This window comes from Scomber japonicus, chromosome 11, assembly GCF_027409825.1.
Source record: "Scomber japonicus isolate fScoJap1 chromosome 11, fScoJap1.pri, whole genome shotgun sequence".
NCBI classification, from domain to species: Eukaryota; Metazoa; Chordata; class Actinopteri; order Scombriformes; family Scombridae; genus Scomber; species Scomber japonicus.
In genome coordinates, this window is record NC_070588.1 from 11,735,013 (window position 1) to 11,762,298 (window position 27,286).

At 37.8% G+C, this 27,286-nt stretch overlaps 4 protein-coding genes across 4 annotated transcripts in view; 3 read left to right on the top strand and 1 right to left on the bottom strand.

The window, feature by feature from the left end:
• Positions 1–855, top strand: part of dars1 (aspartyl-tRNA synthetase 1) — a 31,638-nt gene extending 30,783 nt beyond the window's left edge. The window contains exon 18 of the mRNA XM_053328616.1: positions 176–855. Coding sequence (XP_053184591.1) covers positions 176–267 — 92 coding nt within the window. The 3' untranslated portion in view covers positions 268–855. The remainder of the gene's footprint in view (positions 1–175) is intronic.
• A 338-nt stretch (positions 856–1,193) lies between these two features.
• LOC128368103 (protein lifeguard 3-like) lies at positions 1,194–4,816 on the bottom strand. Its single transcript, XM_053328844.1, has 11 exons — positions 4,558–4,816; positions 4,378–4,445; positions 4,217–4,281; positions 4,050–4,103; positions 3,852–3,902; positions 3,694–3,733; positions 3,470–3,507; positions 3,237–3,324; positions 2,778–2,873; positions 2,596–2,649; positions 1,194–1,343 (listed from the first exon to the last, which is right to left on the bottom strand). The coding sequence occupies exons 1-11, from the start codon at positions 4,814–4,816 to the stop codon at positions 1,194–1,196; spliced, it is 963 nt and encodes a 320-aa protein (XP_053184819.1).
• Positions 4,817–7,358: 2,542 nt separating this feature from the next.
• pnkd (PNKD metallo-beta-lactamase domain containing) lies at positions 7,359–17,222 on the top strand. The gene is made up of 9 exons (XM_053328501.1): positions 7,359–7,516; positions 7,981–8,096; positions 8,801–8,913; positions 9,884–9,942; positions 10,342–10,434; positions 11,437–11,600; positions 13,005–13,091; positions 13,325–13,440; positions 15,025–17,222. Exons 1-9 carry the CDS (start codon positions 7,359–7,361, stop codon positions 15,196–15,198), a joined length of 1,080 nt encoding a protein of 359 aa, XP_053184476.1. The 3' UTR covers positions 15,199–17,222.
• Positions 17,223–18,982: 1,760 nt separating this feature from the next.
• On the top strand, positions 18,983–26,969 carry gmppaa (GDP-mannose pyrophosphorylase Aa). The gene is made up of 12 exons (XM_053328901.1): positions 18,983–19,112; positions 20,215–20,312; positions 20,619–20,722; positions 20,912–21,104; positions 21,297–21,356; positions 21,452–21,582; positions 23,680–23,814; positions 23,953–24,050; positions 24,133–24,179; positions 24,415–24,507; positions 25,346–25,514; positions 25,909–26,969. Exons 1-12 carry the CDS (start codon positions 19,073–19,075, stop codon positions 26,007–26,009), a joined length of 1,269 nt encoding a protein of 422 aa, XP_053184876.1. The 5' UTR covers positions 18,983–19,072; the 3' UTR covers positions 26,010–26,969.
• Positions 26,970–27,286: the final 317 nt, after the last annotated feature.

Below are 27,286 nucleotides of genomic sequence, written 5' to 3' on the forward strand. Positions count from 1 at the left end.
TGTTTTTAGTTTTTTCCTTCAGGATTCAGATTATTGTCAGGTACACAGGAGATTATGCTTTTTTTGTTTCATGGTAATACGAAAGAGAAATGGGTAGTTGGCATGAGCATAATGTTGCACCTGCATTTCAATATCACTCAGGTATCTTCATTGTCTGATCTGTCTTTCCTCCCAGGCCTGGAGAGAGTCTGCATGCTGTACCTTGGTCTCCACAACGTTCGTCAGACCTCCATGTTCCCACGTGACCCTAAGCGCCTGACACCTTGAACCTTCTACCACATGGACAGATCCGGTCATCAGTGGACTAACACACAGATTCTTGTGATGGGGAACATTTTTAATCCAGAAAGGGAACAGGTTCAGGAGCTAGTGCCACACTTCGATTCTAATGTTTCACTACGATTAACCATTAAGATGAGAGAATGAAGTCATTGCAACAGTAGGGTGAACTTTATTGATTGGTGTGCATAATTGTCTTAACAACCACAAATAATGGATACGTTAAAGTTAAAGAGAGGTCTATCAGTCATTTAGGCAAAGGTTGTAAAGGTGCACACACTTATTCCATCTTTTAATCAACTAGTCAGTATTTGTCTATTTGTCTTTTCTATGGAGATGTTTCAAAAGGCAACTTTAGTACAGATCCCATCCTAAATCCTGCCTACTACCAGCATAGACAAAGGACTAATAATGATTGTGATCTCCTACAGTATGCCTGTAACTACATGCCTTTTGTATGTAATTAAATGACTAAACATAGATAATAAAAAAATCCTTCTCAAAACCATAAATTGCTTTGTCTCTATTGTCAAATAATCTGTTTGTAAATCAAGCAAATGTGACTACCTACCAAAATACTGCTTGCTAACACAAGAAGGCATGACAGATTATTAAATAGCAACCATTCATACAAAGCTCAGTACAAAGCTCAAATTTCGCTCTTCATTCAGATTTACAAGATGTAAATCACTTCCCTGCTTAATACAGAGCAAGAATAAACCAAAGTGCTCAAGTAGTAATAAAAAATATGAATATATATATAGTTACATTTATAGCTGAGGCTGTCAACATTTATAGCGAGTGATGAAACTTCCTAATTTGCACTCGTGCACATGTAGTGTTATGTTCATTGACAAACACAAGATACTGTAGGTCCAAGCTCCTACGGGGCAAGATGTGTTCTACCTGTGAGTTTATTCATTTGCAGCTCCACTGATTTGGAGGATGAAGAGGAAAATCTGAACAATGTCAGTGTAGAGAGAAAGAGCTCCGAAGATGTACTCCTCTGGGCTGATCGCCAACTCCCGGTTTCCAATTAGAAGCTGGGTGTTGTATATTAAAAACTGAGGGAAAAAAACAGAATGAGAAGACAGACCAAAGTTCAGTCATCAAGATAGGTTGAACATGGGTTTGTGTGCTTGAGTGTCTTTGCTAAGTGCAGTGTAGAGATACCATAGAAGATCTACTGCTTGACTTGTTAATCTTAAATTTAGTCACACACATAAAGTCATATTGAAAGATCAAGAATGTGTAGATATTCCAAGTAGAGGCTCACACATTATACTTGTTAAATGTAACATGTTCATCAAATGACTATAATGTTTTAGGACACTAAAATTCATGTTTCTAGGGTGAAAAATGTACTGATCCCATGACCATTTCTGCAGCGTCAGCGTAAAAAAAACAACCTGATGGGTGATGGGTAAAAAAGCTCTTCAGTCAAATGAAGACACACCTCAGCCCTGTCAAATTTATGTTGTTGCTGGTAGCCTTGGCTTTTTTAACTGCTTGAAGTAGAAGGACGGCACGCAGACTTGCTCGTTTCATCAGCTACTTCTTTATTCAAGCAGCATGGGGCTGAATCAAAGCCCCACATTTCAGCTTACGCCTTCATCAGGGTCCAAACAGGAATAATGGGTTGAAAACTACTTTTTATGTATTCTCAAAGATCACACAAGGCATCCTGTAGGTCGGACAATTGCATCATGATGTATGTGAGGAAGACAAAAGTACACAAAAAATAGTGGTTTTCAGAACACAAAACCACTATTTGAAGACATGATGTAACTTCTCCTGTAGCATTTTCCAATAACATAGACATATGATTTGTAGCCTAAACTTTCAAGGCTTTGAAAAAGTAAGTTGCAATAAACAAGGTGGAAATCTGGATCCTTGCATTGTGGATATGTAAATGAAACACAATATTGCTACATTTTTTTAATTATTTTTGTTTGTTCTTTTGGCTGGATTGATCTGATTTAACCACAAGATGGAGCCAGAATGCATAAAGCAAACACGGGTATCAACACAGGTTACACAGATGATGGCTTGATTACTGGAAGATATGCTTATCCTATAGGATGCCTTTAGTGATGTTTGAAAATGTATAAGAAGTAGTTTTCTCTCTGTTATTCCTGTTTGGCCCCTGCTGGATATATAAGGCCTTTAGAGCAAATTGCCAATATGCTGTTGGCACAATTACGTATTTCAGGGTGTAAGGACCATTATTCAGCTTGTTAACTAACAACATAAAAAGAACAAGCTTGTTATACCAAGCTCTCAAGCTTTTCATGAATTCAGAGAGTGCAGACTCACCAGAGTGTAAACGATGGCTCCAATTGCAGCGTAGAGCATATGAAGCCAAGGGACCTGTTGAGTGACATCAGAAAGGCCTCTGAATGTGAAATCAGTCACACAGATACACTCTACTGAGCTCCTTGCACTGAGAAACACCAGCAGGGAGAATAAATTAGAGAATTCGACCAAAGGGTCCTCACGTATTGGAAGGAGAGGACGATGGCTGTAACAATCCCAAGAATCATGAGTAAAACAGCAGCAATACAGAGAAGTCCCCCGCAGGAGGTGAAGTCCACCTGTGATGAGAAACAAGTCATTAACAGGATGAAAGAGAAGTCAATCAGCTTCAAGCCACATGAAAGCAGTCAAGATAATGTAAAAGAGGATCAGAGTGAGGTAAAAAAAAAATAATAAAGAAATAAAAGTAGGCTGGATTTGTCATGTACTGGCCAAAAATGTAACTTTTTGTCATCTCGTGTTGCATCAGTCAGTGAAGTTGAATTCCCATCTTATCTCAAAATGTCATAAATATTTAAAGGAACTCAGTGCGCTATTGTAATGCGAGACAAAGGCGTTCTTTTACACTGACAACAAAGACATCCTCTGACAAGCCAAGGGCTACTGAGATACAGAGAGACACAGTTTACAGCTACATCTACCTTGGTTTGAAAGCAGAAGATTGTGACAGCTACACAAATTAATGCTGTTATTCCCATGGCGATGAGCACTGCTTTTGTGTCATAATAGCTGAAAAAGATGCATAGGATTATTAAAAGAAAAATATAAATGATGAAAAAAGAAAACAATATCACAGCATTTAACACATGTTTATCACAATGTAGTGCTTTCACATATTGATGTGCATTGAGTTGGAGAAGAAAAAAAAACATACCTCGCAATTGTTCCAGCCATATAAGACAAGGCCAAGGTCTGTAACATAATACATGAAAGTACTGTGTCATAAAGAGCATGTTTAAAGATATTTTTTTTCTTTCTTACTGGCTGCCATTGTTTTTTTCATTTCCAGTCTTTAATCCAGACATTATCTAACTCTTCACAAAATTTACATTTTTCTGTATGGATCTGCTGGACCACATTCACACAATCAATACTTACAAATACTCCCAGCAGCACAAAATTCCATGGGAAACGCCTCCTGCAAATACAAATTGTAATACATATTTTTAAAAGGCATACATTGCTGGTGATGAATATTTAACTAGACGTAGTAAAACTATTTAACCTATTCTACTACAGGCCGGGGCCATGCTTACCTCGGCTCTTTGCAGCAGATGAGAATGCAGTAAACCACAAAATAAACCACACTATGGAAATATATAAAACACTGAAATTATAACTTTATATAACAGCATGTCATGAGAATAATAGCAGTGAGACTATCAGCTGTTTCAGAGGTGTTGCAGCTTTCTCTCTCCTTTTTTCCAAATATTTCTGATTTGTTTTTAACTCACAAAGATGCATAGTAGATGGCAGGATATTTGATGACAAACAGCTTCACTGGGACACTATGAAAGCACAGACGTAAGGGATCATTCAGGAGACTGTTACTTTCCACTTGAATACAGCTAAATTAAGCAGTCAGATGGAGTATTGAACTGGGATAAACTGGGACACTTACACAAATGTAAAGACAGCGACAACTGAAAAAGTGACAGCAAGCTGGGCTGTTAAAATTAAGTAAACCTGCCCACAAACACAAAAACAAAATTCTGATAAGCACACAGAGAAACACCTCAGTCAAGTCTATGCGTGGCATGATCAATGGTAAAAAATACTTACCTTTTTGATAAAGGCATGTCGAATAGCTGTGCTCTCCCACTGGGTGCTCAGAAAATCCTCCATCTCTCCTGCAGAATTGGGGAGAGCAAAGTGGTGATTTATACTTATCACAGCTGGGAGCTAATCTATATATAATGCAGGGTTGCGATTAAGTGAAGTCCTGTGTCATTTCTTCAGAACCTGGGTTGGATGTGGGCACTCCGGCAGACAGAGTTGGTATTGTGGTGGGCATCCCAGATGGAGAGAAGCCAGGCGCTGCCCACATGGCAGGCTGCGGGCCCCAGTAGCCAGGCGGGCCGGGGCACATGCCAGGACTCGGGCTGTAAGATGGAGGTGGTGGAAAAGCAGAGCCATGTTGCGTCTGTTGGGGGTAATTTCCATGCTTGGGATGGTGCAGTGCATCCTCGTAGGGTGGAGGATCATCTATTTTAGAGGTCATGATTTTACAGGACCACCTTAAAGAGATAAGTGATCAGCTTCATCAGACAGACTGTAGACGTTTGATTACTGGATGTTCAATAAAAAATAATGATATATGTTCAAACCTACAATTGCCCATTCGTGGTCAGTATTTTTTAACAGTTGTTCTATTGTCATGTAGCCACAAGTACAATATAACATCAGGTTTTTATACTATAGTGAAATGACAATTAAAACACAATTACAATCACATTATAACAATGTTGAACAATCTCAAACAGTTTAACAAGTAAAAAGTGTATTTATGAAAAAGTTATAACCTAAAACAAACACAAAACCTTATAAAATACCCCTAGTCGCACCAGAAAAGTCTGTAGAATCAATGGCACAAATGAGACTTTGTGTATACATGAACAAAAATAAATTGTACTGACCTGGTGGTTTTACCCTCAGATGGAAGCACTGTGCCCTTCAATCCTCTGTCTCCTTGGAGGCAGACGCAGACTTGCAGCACAGGAGGATGGCATCTTTGTAACAGGATATGGTCACTGAAACTCACACTGTCACTGATGTTCTCAGAAAGCTGGAGACTCCGGTTGCTCAGGGTCCTAACAAAATAATATAAAATAAAATAGACTGTGATGTGAAGTAACCTACAAACGTCTAATTAGATGTTAAGACACATGCTGGCAACATTGGCTGCCTTTTAAAAAAAAATTTTTTTAAACAGCCCTCTGACCCAAATGTTATTATAGCCTACTATACAGCCTGTTGTAGTTTCTCATTTTCAGCTGTAGCCTAATGTTGCTCAACATCCCACCAGGAACGTCAGGCATCAGTAAATTATTTAACAGTGGACCGAAACCAGCTGGCTTGAGTCCACATTGACGCCAAAGGTGAAAGGAGCTTGCGCAAGGATATGATATAATATAATTAAATGCTGGATAAAGCATTTCAGTGTTTTTGAATGATATAAATTCAAATTTAATATACAGTTAAACCTAAAATAAAGTTACAAACAAATAAGAGTAAAGCACTTTTCTTGACATGACATAAAGGTTTTCTTAAGTTAATATCAGGTTTCTGAAAATTAAAAAACACTTTCTAACTTTCTGTGTGATGAAAACACAATCATGTTAGACTCTGATGTAATAGTCAAAAAACTTTTATGACATTTTTGGTGTTTCTGTTTGTTTGAGATTTACTTTTGATATTAATATTGTACTAGAATTTGTTTTTCAACTTTTTTTCATCTCAGGTCTTGTAATTTTGTTCATGTTATGTGTTTAACACCGTAGCACTTGAGCTTCACTGTGAATTAAATGTGCAGTGCAAATTATATGAGTTATTGTTGTTATTATTATTGTTATTATGCCTATTATTATTATTATAATTACTTGTATTATTAGTATTATTATTATTATTATTATCATAAGGCAAACAACAGTACAGAGGGGGGAAATAAGATAAACTGATCACAAAAACACAAGCAGAAATAAAACTGTACAATGTAAGAAATATACTTTTAAAAATGTGAATAAGCAATATTGCAAACCAACTTAAATCATCTGGCAATGTTGTCCAGAATGTTTCTTAAAACATAAAATATATTTAGACATCCTGCAGACAAAATAATAGAAAGTCTAAAGTTGGAAAGAAAACAAAACATTTTTTATTTGGAGGAAACCTGGCAGAAATCTGGCTTAAAGTACAATTTTGAGGTACTTGAGTATTTCCATTTGATGCTACTTTATACTTCGACTACATTTCAGAGGGAAACATTGTACTTTCTACTCCACTTCATTTATTTGACAGGTTTAGTCACTTTTCAGATAGAAGATTTGACACAATGGACAATATATGACAAGCTTTTAAAATACAAAACATTGTTAAAGATGAAATCAGTGATTTTACCTTTTTGTCTTTCAACGTCTTACAAAAAGCAGTATGTAGTCAGATGTCTATGTTAACAGTGCCACCAAACAGGGATTCCCTCTAAACTTCAATAAATGTTCAAATGATCCAATATTTCACCAAAAATCAGAGATTAGAGAAAAAGCCCAGAAACAGGTTTGTGCATCACTTTTTTTCTTCCCTCTCTCACTGATTCTCTCACGTTCCCTCAGATTGATCTGATGGTCCTTTGGAGGGGCCCACGCCCAGTTAACTAAAATACTTAATTGTATATGAAGTAGTTCAAACTAGCTCCACCTCCAGCAGCTACAACAGTTACATGCTGTTCTAACTCTGATGCTTCAATATTAATAATCTAATTATGTCATTTATAATAATAGGCTATATCAGTCAGAGGGACCAAACCACTACTTTTACTGCAATACTTCAAGTACATTTTACTATTAAAAAAGGATGTTAATGCAATGAAGGCTGCAATGTAAGTTGTAAGGGAGTAATTTTACATTGCTGTATTTATACTTCCACGACTGATAATAACACTAGCTATATATCATACTAGATAACAATACTACAGTGTTTTGATCTCTTGGCTTTCGCCGTTCGGCGTGTGTCGTCGCTGACGTCATGACGCTCCACCTCAGATTGCCATGGCGCTTCCTGACTGGATAGTTACGCTGACTGCAGGCGCATCCTTCCTCTGTCTCTTATGTTTGTGTGTCCGCTTCAGACGCACAGGACAAGTGGCGTGGAGACATTTCTTAAGCAAGATAATGGCTCGGACGGAGAGGCCGTTGTTCAGAATCGCGTGAGTGTCCGTATGACCCGCGTTAATGAAAACGAGATGTTGTCATCAATGCGGGGGGGGGGCTGATTAGCGTGGTGTAGCAACATCTAACGTTTAGCCCATATGGGTGCTATTATACAGGGGCAGTCCCACCAAACTGTACCCAAATATGTTACATTTTAAAGTTGCCAGGACTCACATTACTCTTGATAATGTGGTTAAAGCCCTTTCCTAAAGCGACTGTAGCCTCTGCCATATTTGACATACAGGAGGAGCCATTCACTTGTGTTTTAGGAGCTGTCTCATTATCAGTGATTTAATGGGGAAAATGGCTCCGTTTAAAATTATATTACGTGGTGTTTTAGCGCTTTGGTCATGTTAGCTTCGCAGATATTTCACCTGAGTCCTTTTTGAAAGACGGAAGAAGCAGCAGCAGCTAGCAAAGCCTCAGTGTTGTTTACCTGTGTTTTTGACCTATGTCCCAGGTACACGCTGTACACCAGGACCAGACTGGGCTACATGTACTATAAGAGGCAGGTGAGGAAAGCCCGGGAAAATTACCCTGCTGGACACTCTACAGCTCTGCCCATGGAATTCAATGGTAAACTAAACAATATTATGGAATTGTATTGTTCACTATCTTCATTCAGTGTTGCTCATGTGTTCCCTTGTTACTGTGGTGATTGGCTGAGTAAGTGCTATTCACAAAGAGGAAAAGGCCCTGTTGATGGTGTCAAACATGATGTACCAATGTATAAATATAGACATAAAGTATATCTTTCTAGTAATTTGTATTTAAAGCAATGCAAAGTTGCTTTCAAAACATACTTTGAATGCACCATATGGATACAGTACTACATGTCTACACATCAGCAGACTGAGGAACAGTTTTTCCCCCGGGCCATATGACTATAAATAAATAGCACACACAAATGCACACCACAAACGGACACACACACACACACACACACACACACACCAAAGTACAATCTAACCTCTGTACCATATTCCAAACCACTGATTGTATATGCAATGTTTTTGTGCCTTTTCAGCTTTTTGGGTATATAATAACTGTCTACAGGGTTTAAATTAACTGATTCTGTCTTTTTATAACTATTTTATTGCGTTTTATATTTTGTTATCATACTTTGTCTTTTTATGTATGTTTAGTCACTGTTTTTTACTGTAATGGCGCCTCCCAGCCAAACATTGTGCTTGTATAACCTGAGTAACAATAAACATGTTGAATCTTGAGTCTTTTACCAATCTAGATGAAAAATGTATCATGTCTTCATCTGCCCACAGGTATCAAAATAATTCCCATCCCAGTGCTGTCTGACAACTACAGCTATCTTGTAATTGACACTGCCTCCAGTGTTGCAGTGGTTGTAGACCCAGCAGACCCTCAAACAGTTCAGGTGAGTGCCTCAAGGGTTAGCCTCAACTGTCAGCTACGTGTTTGTTTGATTCCCAAACACACATATACACATACACACACACACACACACACACTCACACACACTCACACACACTCACATAGAGTTCCTGGCTGTGTTCAGACAGATTATGGACTTTCAGATTGACACTGCTTTGCAGAAAACCAGCAGACAGTTCCCTCAACAATAGGCCTTTTTCTGTTGAAAGAGGAGATATTGATGCATATTGGCAGTACAAAAAATTGAGACAAGCCAAATATTTGCCAGATCTCATTGCGACACCATTTGGGTAAAAAATAAATCACTTTGCCTCTTTTTCATTTGCCTGTTGCATGTGTACCTCTTCTGACATACTGATTTGTATCTGAGTTTTATTTCAGAAAAGGGTAGGGTTAGGGTTAGATTAAATATAAACTGCAATCAATATAATGACTATATTAGTTAATATAAGAATAGATATAACATTAATAGCATAATCCCGTACTTACTTAAGCTACCTTAATGAAAGAGAGCCATCATACTAACATAGAGGAACCTATTGTGAGATTTAGGTTTTAAGAAACAAAATTGCAGGCATATTTGTGATTGTAGCTCTCATGATGTAATTTTAGACTAAATACCAGTTATTGTAAACTCACACACCCAAAGAAGCTTGGTAACAATGATTCCTTTTCTCTTACCATAGTCACTTCTTTGTCTTTTCAGCATTAATTTCAGTGTGCTTAAATGTTCTATCACTGATTTAACTATAGCCGTAGCTGTCGACAATCAATAGCTGTAATGAATGAGTGTGTGTTGTAAGTGCATTCTCAGCTGCATTGAATAGTAAAATAACTAACATCGTACTGTGTCAACAATCTGAAGTAGCCCAGCTGTCTTATGAATAAACTGCTGCTGAATAGTTGATTTAACACAGTCATTGGAGGTTTTAACAGCTCTCATAACTTTTCAGGCTGTCCTTAAGGAGGAAGGAGTGATGTTGGAGGCAATACTCTGTACACACAAGCATTGGTGAGTTTTATTGTTTTTTTTTTCATATACCCTTATTATTTTAATTTGTGGTTTGTTTTTAGGATTTTATGTATGGATAACTTGAGAAGATGGGGTGAAATATACCCAGCAGGACAGATTACAAATAGTGGAATGGAAGGGAAGTAAATATGGTGTTAACAATCACTGATTTAAACATATTTTATATCAAATCAAAGGGAAACACCCACACTAATGAAAAAACATGTATATTCTCATATTTTTGAAGTTTACCACCCAGACTATACAGTAACTAGAATATAGTAAATTAGCATAGAGCATAGATTGAAGGCCAAACAAAAATGAAAACTGTCCAATGTTTCTGCAGTCTATTCTGTCCAAATCACCACAGCAAGCATCTGCTTTCTGTCCTGTTTTCAGGGATCACAGTGGGGGAAACAAAGGGTTGAAAAGGCTTCACAGCTCATGCCGAGTTTATGGAAATGCAGCTGATAACATTCCTGGCCTCACACAGTAAGTCCCTGCTGGTACAGTATAGCACTCTGCATACTGAGTCCTGTCTTGTTCTCTCTGTCAGCACTCGGAGCAGCTGACTTCACAGTAAATTATGATGGTATGATAAACTGTTGAGTTATTTCTTGGGGGGGGGTGGCCTAAGTTTCTCTTGCAATGACCTGCTGCTCTGACTCTCCCACTGTATGGTAGACCCAAACACACTGAAAGTGATAACTGACTCTTCATTTGATTCTTCATTTGATTCTTAATTTGACTTGCCTCATTTGATGCCTCTATGGGGCACTGCAGGCTTCAGATTTGAAATGCCAACACCACAAAACCAACACAGATTTGTTCTGTTGTTCTGTTGTATTTACTGCTGCGTTATTATCAATGAATGAAAAGGAAAATGCAGAGGAGGAAAAACAGCCTAACAGCATCTTTTTCTGAATTATCTTTTGAGTGTCTGACGGTTATTAAGTTGTGTCATAGAATGTAACTGCCATGAAACAATGAGAAAATAATTTTTTATTTCTCTCATTCATTGCTTTTTTCTCTCTACTGCGGCGTTGTCTCTTTCTCATCTCACTTGTGCTGCAGCTCAGAAAAAAATCAGCTTTGGTTGGGTCTTCATTTGACGCTCCAAAATCAAAACAAGGTTGGAGTAGGTGGGGCAGGACAGTTTAACACACCACGTACACTTTTGGTGCGCATTCATCCATTTAAAGTAATAGGTGGACAAAATGTGCATCAGACACTTTCAGTGTGTTGCATCAGAGCTGCAAGATTGCCCTAAATATAAAGTTTACTTTAATTTGGTTATATATATTATTAATTAAAAATCAACTATGTCACAGCTCAGCTCAGATTTGTCTTTTTTTTTACATCTATACATATATATTAGTATTTGAAGCTGCGCAGTGCAGCTGGGCAAAATAGTGGCTCCTCATGGCAGCAGGCTGTAGTGAGTGAATATAATTGCATTGACGCTGCTGTTGTGTGTTTTTTCTGTGTTGTCAGTCCTCTCTCACACAAGGACTCGGTGACAGTCGGTCGTTTGCACTTTAAGGCCCTCTTCACTCCTGGACACACAGTGGGCCACATGATCTACCTCCTGGATGGTCGGGCAGTTGGTGCCCCCTCCAGTCTCTTCTCTGGTGACCTGGTTTTCCTATCAGGCTGTGGTAAGTTACTGTACATAGAGACAGGATCCATAACAAGGCAACAAGGCTTATTTATATAGTGCATTTCATACACAGGGGTAACTCAATGTGCTTTACATAAAAACTAAATTAATTTACATAAAAACAAAATACAATAATAATATAGAACTTAATTCTGCTCCACAGCAACTCCCTTTTTTATGGTAAAACACAGAAGAGACACAGAAACCTTTGTAACCTCTCACAGAGACATTTGCGATGCATTTGTTTACAATTGTTGAGACACTGAATGCAGAGATTATAAGGAGATAAGTAACAGATTGTTGGCCAATGCAAAGCAAAAAAATCCTGCCATTGTAAAAAAAAATACAGATCTTTGCATGAAGTTAAGTTGATTCTACTTTAATATGTAATTATTTGGCATAAAATGGCTTATAGTGTCCAAGGCAAGGCAAGGCAAGGCAGTTTTATTTATATAGCGCATTTCATACACAATGGCAACTGAATGTGCTTTACATAAAACAGAAAAACATGCAATTTGAGAAACATTAAAACATACAATTACCCCCCCCCCCCCCCCATCGGTATCCATAGGTCAGGTCGACCTTAAAAGGGGGAAGATGCCACAACATCTCTGTACTATTTTTATCTGTGTGGGAGAATCCTGTCTGTGCAGATACTCAGTTGCTTATCTGGACCACAATTATACATTCACATACTGACCAGCTGTTTTCTACAGCCTACATCTGTCTTAAATTACAGTGACTAACATTTAAATTCATGAATCCATGGTTCATCTGCCTTCCTTTGATGCTTTTTGTGGTTTACTCTACTTGGTCATGTCCTATTTCACCTCAGCAAGCAATTTAATTTGCTTTGCTAATCCTAATGTAACGGGGTGATTGTTCAGGCAGAGTAAAAATCCTTTCAGTGTGGCTTTTTGCTAATATTGAATACTTTTAATGTTATTTGCTTGTTAATTGCACCATTTGGTTATGGTTTTTACTACCTTTTTATATTATGTATGCCAGTTAAATTCATTATTGGCCTTTAATTTATATAATTTAATTACATGGAATCTACAGGTCAAAACAGTCAGTAGTACAGTAACACACAACCAGTATCACTTAATATAACTCAATGTATTTAATGTAATGTCATTTTTCTTATAATACTCATTTATAGCACAGGTTAATAACTTTCATGACCTGTGATTAATGAGAAATAGATTGCTTTGTCTTCAGCAGCTGACCATTTTAAAATAAAATCACTGTTTGGAGCTTTGAGTTGGTCTTAAGTGTCATGTCAGATAGTAAAGAAAAGATCCTAAATGTGATATTCTAAATACAATAAGACCCTCTAAAATTTGTAGATACCCTGAATTAAAACTTGAGTTCAGTCAAATCTGTTCTTGTTCTTTTTTAGGGAGGATGTTTGAAGGCAGCGCCACAACCATGCTGTCATCTCTGGACACGGTTGGCTCCTTAAATGATGATACTCTATTATGGCCTGGTAGGAACGTCTTCACAGTTGTCAGAGTCTCAGTCCAAACAAGTGTGTCAGCGTTTGTCATGTGGATGTGGTTTGAATGTGTAACAGCCTGATTTCTCTTTACAGCAGAAATACACTTACTTACAGTCACGGTCTTGAAAGGAGTTTTATGTACACTTCTATGGATTGTAAGATTTTAAGTGTATCCGTGCCCGCATGATTTTTGTAATTGTTGTCTTCTGGCTACCCTGAAGGTCATGAGTATGCAGAGGACAATCTTCTGTTTGCTGCTGAGGTTGAGCCACGCAGCACTGCCAGAGAAAACAAATATCAGTGGGTGCTGCAGCAGCGAGGCCAGAAGCTGTGCACGGTGAGAATGATATATTGCCATTGTTATGCTTCTCCAGCACGCCAGCCCAGAAAGGATTCATGTTGCCCAGCACCTGGGAAGAAGGGCTTATCACCTGCCTACAGTGTATGAGTTGTCAGTGGCTGAGTGCTCACTCTCCTCTCACTTCCTCCTCTTTCAGACTCTCACTTGAGTCTCATCTATGATACAGTCTGCAGTGGAGCAAAGGTCCGCTGTTAAGTGTGTATGCAGAATTTAGATGAGTTTTTTTTGTACTATCCATACTGCATGGCACTAGAGCCTAGTTCACACATTTGCACATCCCTGAATTTAATTAACTTTCATACCCAAACAAATTAAAATGATTGACTACAGTTTTTCTGTGCCATGTTCATGCTGGGTACACGTGGGTAGTCCGATTTTGACATATTTTGATCTTTTGGCTTGTTTTTGAATACGATTAGCAGAGCAAGGATATAGTAAAGAATGCTTACAAACAACAAAGACAGTGTATAAACTGATGCAGTAAACACCTATTTCCATTTTTCTGAGCTACAAAAGAAAGATTCAGTGGGCAGGCATTATAGTTTTAATTAGCTAATGTGAAAGCCTGTGTCTGGTTGTGTCAGAGTCACTTTCATTTTGTTTTTTACACCACTGCTAGACACAATTTTAAAATCCTATACAGGTTTTAAAAACACATCATCCCAGAGATTATTGGTCGTTGCTATTACATGAATATAATTGGAAAAATAATTGAACTCATCTTATAGTCAGTGTCAGATGCTGAATTTGAGTGAATGAGTCAAAGTAAACACCTCACTGTACACAGCACACTGCAGGGATTTTCTTCAGATAGACTTTATCCGACTGTGATCATTCATATTTAAAGTCCTGGTCTGTAATTGTCTCTTTTCATAACAGACACTCTGACTTCATCATAGAAGAAAAAAACACAGGTGTTAATAATAACATTAACAATGGCTCTGTTCTGAAAGTGTGGCAGTGAGACAGCACATGCCCAATACTAAGACCCTGAACCTTTTAAAGGCTAACTTTATTATTTACGCTTGTGCTTTTCCCCCTGTGACATGTCAAAATGGCTTCTGTCAGAATAGCCTATTATCATCTTCATGATGTGCTGATTATTACTGTAGCTAAAATTTAATTAATCCACACAATATAAAAAGCAAGTACAAAGGTTTATCTTCCTTGCTGTGATGTCTATGAGATACCTTTTTACATCCATTTGGTACCTATCCAATTTGCTTAGTGGTATGGATGCAGGGTCTGCTCTGCACTGGGGAAGAATGTTACCTTGACACTTGAGATCCTTGTTACTGTTGTAGCTGCCTCATTTTTGAAATCCAGGATTTTATCATCTGGATTGATAACCACTGTGGATTATGCTCAGATAAATGCTTATGAATGTAAATAAATTGTTAAAGAAGTATGTTAGTATGGATACAACATACTAACTATTGCCAATTTTCCAGTGTGAACACCACAAATGTGCTTAGATTGTGTGTAGTTTGGATTTGGGACACAGCTCATGCATGTCAGTTTTGAGGATGACTGCTCTTTGACATTTGACTTCATTTTCAGTGTCCCTCCACCATCGGAGAAGAGAAGGAGTATAATCCTTTCCTGCGCAGCCACTCTGCGGAGCTCCATCTAGCCCTGGGCCTCCAGCAGTTCCAAGATGAGGACTGGACCCAGTTTAGGGCTCGGGTGCTGGAGGAGCTGCGAAAACGCAAAGACCTCTACAACAGGAGATAGTACTGGGAGCACTGAGACCCAGACGTCTGCTCACGTGTACTGGCCAGTGGTACGACAGCAGCATCTGCAGTTGTAGTCATGATAAACTGAGCTGTGAGGTACTTAAACACATCGGTTTTGTAAAATTTAAAGGGGCATTAAGTTTTGACCTTTATCAACCTGTATCAGTGACCACTAGGGGCATAGTTGCATTATTAGATAATACTAATCATTACCTCTCCACATGTATACTATTGTAATTTTGTTTTTTCAGACAGAACATGCGTATTTATTGCTTCTTTAAACAGCCCTGAACAACACTGTAGATTTGCATGAGTAGCTCTTTATTATTTTACAGGTAGGTAGAACCTGATTTGATTATTGGTATTGAAACAACAGGTGACAAAAGGTCAGCACACTACATAGAATAATTCAACACGTTAGGTACTTTGTTGTTTATTGCACAGCCTGGTTCATTTTTAGGGTGAGTAATGAATTATCTATAAAAGGCTTTGGTTTGCCGTCTGTATTACAAATGCTGGATTCACATTTATAGTTCTGCTTGAAGAGAAATTCCCCTCTCCACAAAGGTGTGACTTTTGAGCCTGAGTATTGGAGGATTGTGAATATTTGATATTATTTTCAACAGGAATGGTACTATTCATTTAACAAATCACGAACACATGTTGTTGTTGTTGTTGCTATTTTGTGTTAAAGTCAGCATAGTGTATGAAAGTCTGTCTGTACACTCGCCTCACATGTGAATCTTTGTTTGCTGAATCTAGGAGCCGGTTTTATTTTGACTCAGAATAGATGTAACTCACACTGGTCCTTGGTGGTGCATGTGATTAGGACACTAACAGCCCCCTCTTCGCCTCCTCCAACTCCCCTCTCCCTCCAATATTTCAGTCACGTGTTCATGGTACAACAACAAAATATCTGCATGTGGGCCTGAGGTGGAAAAAATATTTTCTAGTTTAGACCTGTTTTGTGCCTCTCCGCAGATGTTTTTTGCTGAACTGTTTCTCATTCAATTGTATTTTTCAAGTGTTTAGAAGTTGCACTACTTGGATAGCAACATATGTGAAGGATTTGACTGGTATTGCATTACAATGTGTGAGATATATGACTGAATCTGAATCGCTGTTTGGGGGATGATTTATTTTTATTTGAATTACTCTTGACTGCCAGCAGTTATAATTCAGTCGATTAAACTTACAGGTGATGTTGGATCAAGCAATCAGTAAACACTTTATTTTTCAACAGTTTTGACTTATGTTTGAAATGTGTCATATTTTCAGAGTAAGATGGTGATTGAATTACTATTCATTTTCTTTCTAAAATGACGAGAATGTGCCATTGATCGTGACACTCCCTTTAAATTTTCAGAAGGAATGTTTTTTAACAATTTGAAAGCTTTGGAAACCAAAAGTGTACATATTTTTTAATATATTTAATGTCTTATTATACTGTGACATTATAGTGGAAGAAAGATATTTCAGTATAATAAACACGTTCTTATTCCCATGCACATTTGAATATTTCTGTTGCTGCTGTCATTTATGTTTAGTTGGGGATGGGCCAGAACGTAAAGGAATAAACCTTTAAAGTTTGGTGGAGATATGAAAGCTCTTCAGATTCCTCTGTTGCTCCAGCAGAAGGGCTCGTACCAAAGCACCTTGTCCCCTGGTGATCATCGACTAAAACGTTACTCTGTTTGTTTGATGCAGATTTTGCATCTTATTTGCATACGTTTGAGTTATGAATAGAACCACATGGGAGACTGTTTTACTTCAGGTTATGTTTTAATGAGAAAATATGAAAGTGAACTCCATTAGATGTGTGTATGTGTTATTTGTTGTCTTTATGGGTTTTCAAAACTGACAGCTGTTGTGTTTCCTACTGCTACCACTTCCGTCAACTCAAATAGGATTATAACCTACCTTATGTGCATGTACAAGATACTCTGACAGAAAAAGGGTAAGCTGAACTTTCTGGTGATAGACGAGTGTAATAAAACATCGGACAACAACAAACTGTGTCCTGGATAACCTCTGGAGCCAGATTTTAAATGCTCTGTATAAATCACAGGAATACACTACTACAAGTAGTAGGGAATTAGCAATCATACAACAAGGTGGAAAAATAAAGATAATACTGTTAAATGTTACACTATAACACCCTTGATAAGTCTAAACCTGTGATGCTTTTGGCTCAGTCAGGAGCAGACTTGCTTTGGCTGCTGATTTTTTTTCTTCTTTTAATAACCTTGAAGGCCTAAAATCTTGTCTGTAAAGTCTTGATTGTGTTGTCACATTTAAAGATCCACGATCTGTGAGAACATGAATATCTTATGAAGCATGAGAGATTTTCAAGTGTAATTCTTTGGTGCACATGGATACATTTAATATCAATTTTCTTATGAATCTATTAATCGTTATGGTTTTATTGTCTGTTTTGTTCTGACCGTTAAATACAAATATGTTATATATCACTTAATAATTCATTATGAAGTTAATTAATGGGTGTACACGTAATATTTGCGAGGCTGTCTGTTAGACAGCAGAAATTTGTCAGTCAGGACTCAGGAGCTGAATTCACAAAGTGTCTTATCTTAGAAGTCCTCCGAAACAGGATAAAAGCACAAGGAGTTTCCTGTCAAGACCAATTCACAAAGCTGCTGAGAGCACCTTTGGGGGACTTGGAGATCCCTAAGCTCCTGAGAGGGAGGGGCGGGGTAGACCCGTTGCTAGGGGTTACATCATGTTTCTGAGTTAATTAACTCACTAGTGATTGGTTGACAGGTGAACGGTCTGTGTCAGCAAAAAGATGAAAAAATAAGTAACATTGAACTAAATAAAAACCAAAAAAAAAATGACATTAAACTAGAAATAAAAATTAAAGTCCACTGCCACTCAAAAATGTGGATGTTTGACACTAGAAACCTTTTTTCACATTCATTTGCAGAAAGAGGAAAGTTTCTCTGAGCTCACTGAAAATCAAGTTTTAAGGTATGGACCTAAAGCATGACTTGTGACATCACAAATAGGTAAGAAGCCACTCCTGATCCAGTATTCAACCTAAGCAAGTGTGATGTGGAAACTTGAAGCCTCTAGTGTACGAACACTGAGAATAGACTTTACAGTGAAAAAGGGACATCTTGTGTCCTGCAGTTAAACTTCTATTTTAATATATGTAGTAGTAGATGTAATTTTAAGGGTTTTAACAGGATAATTCCCTTTTTTTCCCACAGAAAAAACTATATCAACATGTCTGGAGGGGATCCTTAAATTTCCAATTACTTTTTTAATTGTGTTTTAAAAATAATAATTAATTGTGCATTTTGTCTTGTGCACACTTTTTTTCCCCCTTTGTTGATCTTCATTTAACAGATCATTGCACATTTCAAAGTTCAATTTTGCTTAGCTTAATGGGAACACTTACCCTAACTGTTAGGGCCTAACAGCTGAAAACATTTGTTAGCATTTTGTAATCAAATGTAATAAGTTACATTACTTTGATTAAATAATTGAAATTGTTACATTACTTATCCTTAATAGGGTAACTAGTAATCTGTAACCTATTAAATTTCCAAAGTAACCTTCCCAAACCTGTTTGTGAATAGCTCTTTACAATCTCCACTCCGGTTCCGTCACTACGCTCCTCTCCGTTTTTTAACCTGACGTCCCTACGCTGCCTCTGATTGGCTATGATCCTGACATTCTTACGCTAACCAATTAATGCAGCGAGCACTAGCCAATAAGGGGCAGAGGAGGGCGGGTCTTCTGCGGAATGCGGATGTGAACAAAAATAAAGGTACACAGAGCAGCAGCAGGTTGTGTGTGATTTACCAGGCAGGAATTTATCTGTCACAAACCACGGCTTCTTGGTCAACATGCTGAAGGCGGTCATTTTAATTGGAGGGCCCCAGAAAGGTGAGGAAAACCTAAATATCTTCCCTGTCATGATTTGTTAAGGGTCATGTGTGTGTGGTTATAAAAGCGAAGCTAAGCTGCTAATGCTAACAGTTTGTTTATAAGTATCACTGACGTGGCGTAAGGAGAGGACACCACACACCGACTTATAACATTAAATCATCGATATCCTAATACGTTTTATGACGACAACACTAAATGACAACATGTAAACAACAGTATGAGTTAATAGCACAGCATTAGCTCATTTAAGCACTAAACTAATAGGTATTTTAGGATAACTGCAGATCTACTACTGCAATAATAAGTGCAATTATTAATAAATCAATCACATTTTATTTATATCGCACCGTTCATACAGGCTAGTGTAGTTCAAAGTGCTTTACAGTGATTGACAAGAGACAACATTAAGAAAAGGAATAAAAATGGCGAGAGAACAAATTAAAAGACAAAAATTGAGACCAATGCAAGCAAGAGAAAATAAGGATGATAACAACGTTTAGAAAATTTAAATAAATAAAATAAGAGATAATAAGAGAAAAGGTTTATTAAAAGTTAGAGTAAAAAAAACTAGGTAAATTAAAATGACAAAAGAAAAGTAAAATGAAATAAATGAGATAAAGTTTAATAAAAGCTAGACTAAGACTCATTTTTATAAATAAAAGACAAGAGAAACAGACAATTAAAATTGATAAGAAGATGAAACATATATAATAATAATAATAATAATAATAATAAAATGGTGTAACAGGTAGGTTTTGAGTTTACTGGCAATCCTCTGGCAATTATAGCATTTTGATACACTCTACACTTAGCCATGCAATCACTCCACCATTTAAAGTTGCTTAATTAAAATATCAGCTGGCTAATTTTTTCAATAACACTCAGTGGTACATTTTAAAATCAGAAATGAAGTGCTTCTTCTGAAGATCACTTTTACAGGCTATTTATTACCAAATCCACAATACAGACATTTGCTTAAGTGTTTTATAAATGGCAGAAGTTTTTCCACAAGGGATGAAAAGAGATGCCTTTTAAGGGGGGGGTTATTATGTCTGGAAGAAAAATGTATCTGATCTTTGATTTAAACATCACTTTGCAGGCACAAGGTTTAGGCCGCTGTCATTTGAAGTGCCCAAACCCTTGTTTCCAGTAGCCGGTGTGCCCATGCTGCAGCATCACATTGAAGCATGTGCCAAGGTTAGTGTCACTGCAACGTTCCATGGCCAATTGTGAAACTTAAAAAGTGGATGGAAGTTACAGTTTGAGATCTGAATGTTTGTTTCCTTCTGAGGTCTATTTCAAGATTTCATTCTTTGGGTGATAATGGTGTTAAATTTTAATTTGGCCTGGTAAGCTTTGGCCACGCATAGCATCCCTTACATCCTGTTAAATGGTAAAGAGCTTGTCTTTCTGTTTGGTTGGTGTTAACCTGTGTTTTGTGATGCAGAAAATAGCCTGTTCTTAATGAAATAAGTCCAATAATGAACACGTTTTGTGCTACAGGTACCGAATATGAAGGAGATTTTGCTCATCGGCTTTTATCAGCCAAACGAAGAGTTGACCAGATTCCTTTGTAATGCACAGCAGGAATTCAAAATTTCCATCAGGTAAACAACAGAGCTCCTAGCTACATCTCTATAAACAAGTGCAGACATACTTTATACCTTTATACTCTTCATATAGCAATGACATGTATTTCATATACTGTATAAAGGTGGGAGTACTTTTCCTGCCATGGTGCACCTACACGGTTGAATCACTGCTGGTTTTCTGTTTTTCTTGACTCTCTACCGCAGGTATTTGCAGGAGTATGCAGCCCTGGGCACTGGAGGGGGCATCTATCACTTCAGAGATCAGATTGTCTCCGGCAATCCGGAGGCTTTCTTTATTCTGAATGCAGACGTCTGTTCAGCGTTTCCTCTAGCAGAGATGCTCAGCTTCCAGAAGGAACATGGAGAACCAAACAGCTTCGTTATCCTCGGGACAACGGTGAGATCTCATTATCGACTGTTGTCTTTAATACAACGTGTAAAAGTCAAACACTTTTCTTTCTCTGTTTCCATGTATTTAGCCTTGGTTTAGATCTTGACTATATTGAAATATTTGAATCCTATCCTTGATGTTAAAACACAGAAGATAATGTATCCTAAATCCTAAAATCTACCATTCTTCTTTTCTCAGGCAAACAGAAAGCAATCCATGAACTATGGCTGCATTGTTGAAAACGAGGAAACAAATGAGGTATTTAACCCTTCCTCCTGTCTTAATTCTCCCAATAATCGAGCATTACGGTTTCATCATAACTGCTCCTCTTTTTTTTCTTTTTTTCTATTCAGGTCTTGCATTATGTGGAAAAGCCAAGCACATTTGTGAGTGACATCATCAACTGCGGTATATACCTCTTTAACCCAGATATTTTCCAGCATATTGGCACCGTCTTCCAGAAGAATCAACAGGACATGTTGTTGTGAGTTTAAGTGCTCGTCCTCGGGGATCTGTGCGTGGGAATGCATGTGAATACTATTTATTCCATTTCTTTTGTTCTCTTCATTTGTCTTTTTTTCCTTCCCTTCTCCTGCCATTTGTGTTTCCTCACACAATCATCAGATATCCATACGATGGGTAAGTTGGTACATTTAGGCTGCACGGTGTGGTTATAGAGCACTTAGAATGTGGTGTGAGCTATTTAAATACAACCCATTATAAGGCTGAGATTGAGCATAGGATGCTTTTTGAATGTTGCTTGTGCCCGGCCTTTGCCCATTTTTCCTCTAAATTATAAAACTTCCATTATGGATGCAGCTTTTTCTCCATAATTTGCACCAAAAAAAAGTCACTATTGAAGCATTTTGGAGAGATTAAGCCGTGTCCCACATTAAAGACAACATTCAATGAAAATATCCATTGGGAAAACTCCTTAGTCTAGTATTAGGTTTCATCTTTGCCCAGAAAAGCAAACCCTATTGTAGCTTGTTCCTATTGTAGCTTGTTCTCCTGCTTCCTCATGTCTGTTTTTATTTTATTTTACATTGTCTCTGTTGTTATTTCTCTAGATTAGCAAAAGACTAGGTAGAGACATTGATGTTCACACTTATTTGCCAGTGAGTGAAGTTAGGAATTCTTCCTCTATTTGTTAGTCGATGGACTCCTCACTTTGTTTTTCCCTGGACATTGAAAGAACGTTCCTTTCTGATCACAGCCTAAGTGTGCATGTGGAAGGACTGCACCCTGGTCACTCACAGAGGCTATAATAACACATGGGATATTTTTTTTGTTTGTTTTTAAATTAGTTTTGACACTTTTGACTTTTTGTGTTTTCATATATTCATTATGGTGTAGTAGATCTGACATGTGGCACGCCAAGGACAGCTGAAATACAGTGTATCGCGAAAGGTCAAAGCACACTGTGCATAATTCACCTGCTAACATCAATAGCACTTAAATCAAGATTGGCACTGAATCAGCACAATTTATGAACACATCAGAGATACTTGAAAGAAATGAAAAGAGTTGCGCTGCAAAATCTCTCAGGGACGACATTGCCTCTAACCATATCCCCTCCTTTTTGGTAAAACTTCGATTATGGGTGGAATCCTTTAAAATATTCTTTTCATTAATATTTAACACTCTGTTTCATCTTGGGGCTCTCACAATACACTATGCCAGAGACCCTAATTAATATGGAACATGTAGACCCATCTACTTAAGTTTTGGATCACTACTAGGTAATCAGCTTTGGTTTCAATCCAGCACTGACACCATCAAAGTTATTACCAGTGATGCATTTTAACTCGGTGCTCTCATTTAATTCTGGAGGCTAGATAGTAGAGCAAAAGATCATGTTTCTTCTTAGCTTTAAGAAGGATGACTGGGTTGGTTTTGAACATTACTGGATATTTTAGAAACTTCAGAGACTATTTAAGTACAAGTGAAGTCAAAGCACTGAGAACTTATTCTCAGTTCTTTTTAAATCTCTTTTTTTCATTACTGGCACATTTTTTGGCAGAAGAAATTCTGTATAAATTGTATATACACTGGTCATCAGGCAGTCAGAGAAGGTAACATTAATTTAATTAATTATTAATTTAATTTATTTATTTAAACATTAATTAATTGGACATTAAGGACTAAAATGCAGCTTTTATATTGGTGTGTTTCGGTAAGGCTGCAGATCCTGGAGGATTTTTTGGGAGAACCTTCAGCTGCAGTTTTTCATCATGCACTTTGTATTTAGTTTATCATGTTATACACCCAATTTTATTCTATAGCTTTTGGGAAACAGGCCTTATTTTAAAAAAAAAAAACAAGTTCACTTGATTGTTCAATAAAATTTGAAATGCAGCCATACCTGATGTGAATTTAGTTTTTGAACTTAGTCAGTTCAATCTTAAGGTTATATACTTTTCTCTATAAATCTCTACTTGATCGCTCTTTAAATCTTTTACTTGATTTCCCCCCCCCCCCCCCCCCCCTTGATTTTCAGTCTCACCTTTAACTTTGTACAAAAGGTTTTACTTCAGTAAATGAGGCCCCTGGCTTTGCTGTTTATATCTGTCCCCTGCAGAGAGGAGCCAACCAACGGCTGGCACCGAGCAGAGGCCATCCGGCTCGAGCAGGACATCTTCACTTCCCTGGCAGGACAGGGTAAACTCTATGTGTATAAGACTCTCAGCTTCTGGAGCCAGATAAAATCTGCAGGGTGAGTCCACGTACAATGCATGCTGTCAGATTCAACAGGGAATAAGTCAAGGTCCCAGTCCAGGCCCTAATGAACAGTATAATGCAGATGTATGGCTGTTAAAAGTGCTTTGTTGTTTTTTTCACCATCTTTTCTTAGGTCTGCAATTTATGCCAGTCGATTGTACCTGAACCAGTATCACACAACTCATCCTGAAAGACTCGCCTTAAATAAGGAGGGAGGGCCCAAAATCAGCGGTAAGATTCATTGACCCTCTGTAGCTTTGTTCCGTTAAAATGTCGGAGGTGAGTCTTCTCATACTTCCGTTTGTTTTTCTAGGTAATGTCTATATTCATCCAACAGCCAACATTGACCCCACTGCTATGGTAAGTGTCTTTCCCTATTATATTACACATAACACCATAAATACATGCAACATATGAATTCCATGAACTATTAATAGCACATCTTATGTTATTGTGAACATTGTCAAATGAAGTATGCACATTACACAGTGTCACTGGTTCCTACCTGGATAGTTGATCTTAGTTATTTCAGTTTTAATAGTTGTAGTTATACAATGATGATCACTGTGGGTCATTTCTGTTTTTTCCTATGCAGTTGGGTCCCAATGTCTCCATTGGGACTGGAGTGACTATCGGTGCTGGGGTCAGAGTTCGTGAATCCGTCATCCTTCATGGGGCAACTCTTCAGGTAAGCTGCTGTAAAAACAGTCGTTTTTTATGTATGGAGGATTTAATGTACAAGAAGAAAGAGCTTTCTGGTCGCTCTGATTTTGTGCATTTTCTTGAGGTGCACTAGGGTTTCTCCTCACTGCCATGTACTGCAGTGGCATGAGGTACATTGCAACTTTGGTGCCAAGATGTTTCACACTGAGCATATTAACTTCACACTGAGTGCAAAACATTGGGCCTCCTTCACCAATAGGTGCATAGAAATTACTTTGAGCACAGAATAAGTGTGCATGCAAAATTATTGCATTTTGCATTACTGTAAGAACAAATTCAGGTTAGAACATATTGATGAATCTGGGATTTGTGCTTTAAAACATTGGTACGCAAGGTTTAAGTGCAGATTTGTGTGTATGTGCTGCTTGTGAATGAGTTTTGAATTAAACTGGGTCTCCAATAAATTCCAAATTTATCTGCCAGTTCACTGCTGGCGACATCCTGTATCTTTAATCTCTCATGTCTCACAAGAAATATTGTAGCCTGTATCTCTCACAAAGATGTCATTTTTAACGATTTGGAGGCTGACATAATTGAATCCCATGTCTCCAGTGATGACTGGGTGCCTCCAAAATGAATTTAGACTGCGGACGACTTATTGGCTTTCATTGTGTATTGCCTACAAGGACAATTTGTTAGTTGAACTACACTTTCAAATAAAGATCCCATGTTTTTAATTTGATGTTGTAGGTAGTCTGACTTCACCATATCCTCTGGTTTGCTATCTAGACCATATCTGAGTACCTAAAACACAGTGTTTACTGTTTAACTCAAGATGTTTCTCCTCCTTTTTTCTCCTAAAGGATCACTGCTGTGTTTTGAACAGCATTGTGGGATGGGATAGCACGATCGGCAAGTGGGCAAGAGTAGAAGGAACCCCAAGTGACCCGAATCCCAACGATCCCTATGCGAAGATTGACAGCGAGACCCTCTTCAGAGAAGGAAAACTCACCCCATCTATTACTATTCTTGGTAAGCATCATCTGACCTTAAGTGAAACTTGCATTCCTCAGATGAATTGTTAAATATTCATCACTACCAAAGCTGTATACTTCTCTTCAGCAGTTCTCAGAAAAGCAAAGGCTCATCAGATGAAGAAGCATTACTGCAACTTTATGCATTATGTCATCTGTTATTTGCATCTATCTTTAATGCGCATTGTTTTAAAGTTTTTGCACTGCACTCTCCAGAGTCTTTGTCATTTCATTTTCTGTGATATTCTTCTGTGTGAAGCTGAGTATGTGTTTTTGTTTTTTGTTCATTCATAGCCTAAAATGCCAGAAGTGAGATTTACAACTGAGACGTAATGCCATGATACTGCACATTGCACTACACAAACTAAATCCAACCATGTTTGTCTCCTCAGGTTGTAACGTGAACATCCCCTGCGAGGTGATCATACTCAACTCCATCGTCCTCCCACACAAAGACCTCAACCGTAGCTTCAAAAACCAAATAATTCTCTAGTTAATCTTCCTTGCACCCTGTCCACTTACTGTCACTGATGAAGGATGCAGCTGGACGCACACCGGCACTGCCTCTGAGTTACTGTATATAAGATGTCACAAGTGAAGATATGGGACATACATTAAATAGTTAGGGTTCTGGTTTTTATTTTTATATATTTGTCCTCAAGGCTTTATGCATCATTGGGTGTCAGCAATATTAGGAAGAGGCTAATCAGGCATGTTGTTTCACCTTGAAAAGCGCTGTCATGCCAGATGTTTATATTGGTTTTTTATTAACTTTACCGAACTGTAAAATTACCGCTGACACTAGTGTAATATATTTGGTTGGATGTAATGTGATGTAAAAAAAAAAAAAAAAAGATGTTTATAGATGACAACATGTCTCTCAAGGGCACTCTTGTCAAACTTGAGACTAACAGGAAATATTAGAAAATAAAAATTACTGGCCACAGACTGTGGTTAATTTTTTAGAGGTAATTATTTGTGTGAAGCTCTGATTAAAACCTTTTGTAGCATCTTGATCGTCAGTAAAAAAATTGACTACTAGCAGAATAAATCAGTGGGGTTGAGATTTACATTGCAATCAAGAAATGCTGCTTTTTAAAATGTGAACTTAGCAGGGGGGCTACGAGGCTCTGCTACATAAACAGCAACGGCAGATACTTCAGTTGAACATTCATAATCACAAGAGGAACCGTTGTAGTTTATGAATACAGCACATTAACATTTACTTATTAAGCACTCATGATCACTTCAGCACTTTTGTTCCAATTATTGCAATGAGAGTGTCTATTAAGGAGTGACGCTGGAACTGCAGCATAATATATTTTAATCAAGTCTCTTAACACACCTCCGATGAAAGGCAAAATAAACAAGTTAATATACGTTTTTATTCATGATGGGTTTATTTCAGCTTTTATATGTAGGTGCCTGTGAGGAGTTTCATTGTTTATTTAGATGCCTCGCTGCTTCAAAAAAGGGCTTCACTCCAGTCCAGGTCCTCATTACAGTGTTTTTTTCCTCTTGGTGGGATGCTCATCAACTGGACTACAACCTCAACACTCCACATGAAAGGCAACCCTGAAATATATTAGATCAAATAGGCTTTCCACTCCCATAATGGTGAAACATTACATTTGTTTATGCTGAGAACTGCCCACAGTGGGGGTACAGCTTGTAGATCCAAACACAGAATTATTTATTGAAAAGTTAATAACATGTTGCTGAATGCTTGTTCAGGTTTTTTCTTCCTGCCTGTGAGGGAGCTGAGGTCAA

Bases quoted from the DNA above. Each gene is read 5' to 3' on its own strand.
- gmppaa (XM_053328901.1), top strand. From the start codon at position 19,073: ATGCTGAAGGCGGTCATTTTAATTGGAGGGCCCCAGAAAG. The intron at 24,508-25,345 runs GTAAGCTGCTGT...TTTCTCCTAAAG, and splicing joins TTCATGGGGCAACTCTTCAG to GATCACTGCTGTGTTTTGAA. The intron at 25,515-25,908 runs GTAAGCATCATC...TTGTCTCCTCAG, and splicing joins CCCATCTATTACTATTCTTG to GTTGTAACGTGAACATCCCC.
- LOC128368103 (XM_053328844.1), bottom strand. From the start codon at position 4,816: ATGACCTCTAAAATAGATGATCCTCCACCCTACGAGGATGCACTGCAC. The intron at 3,734-3,851 runs GTAAGCATGGCC...TTGTATTTGCAG, and splicing joins ATCTGCTGCAAAGAGCCGAG to GAGGCGTTTCCCATGGAATT. The intron at 1,344-2,595 runs GTGAGTCTGCAC...TTTTTCCCTCAG, and splicing joins GAGCCATCGTTTACACTCTG to TTTTTAATATACAACACCCA.
- pnkd (XM_053328501.1), top strand. From the start codon at position 7,359: ATGGCGCTTCCTGACTGGATAGTTACGCTGACTGCAGGCGCATCCTTC. The intron at 9,943-10,341 runs GTGAGTTTTATT...TCCTGTTTTCAG, and splicing joins CTCTGTACACACAAGCATTG to GGATCACAGTGGGGGAAACA. The intron at 11,601-13,004 runs GTAAGTTACTGT...GTTCTTTTTTAG, and splicing joins GGTTTTCCTATCAGGCTGTG to GGAGGATGTTTGAAGGCAGC.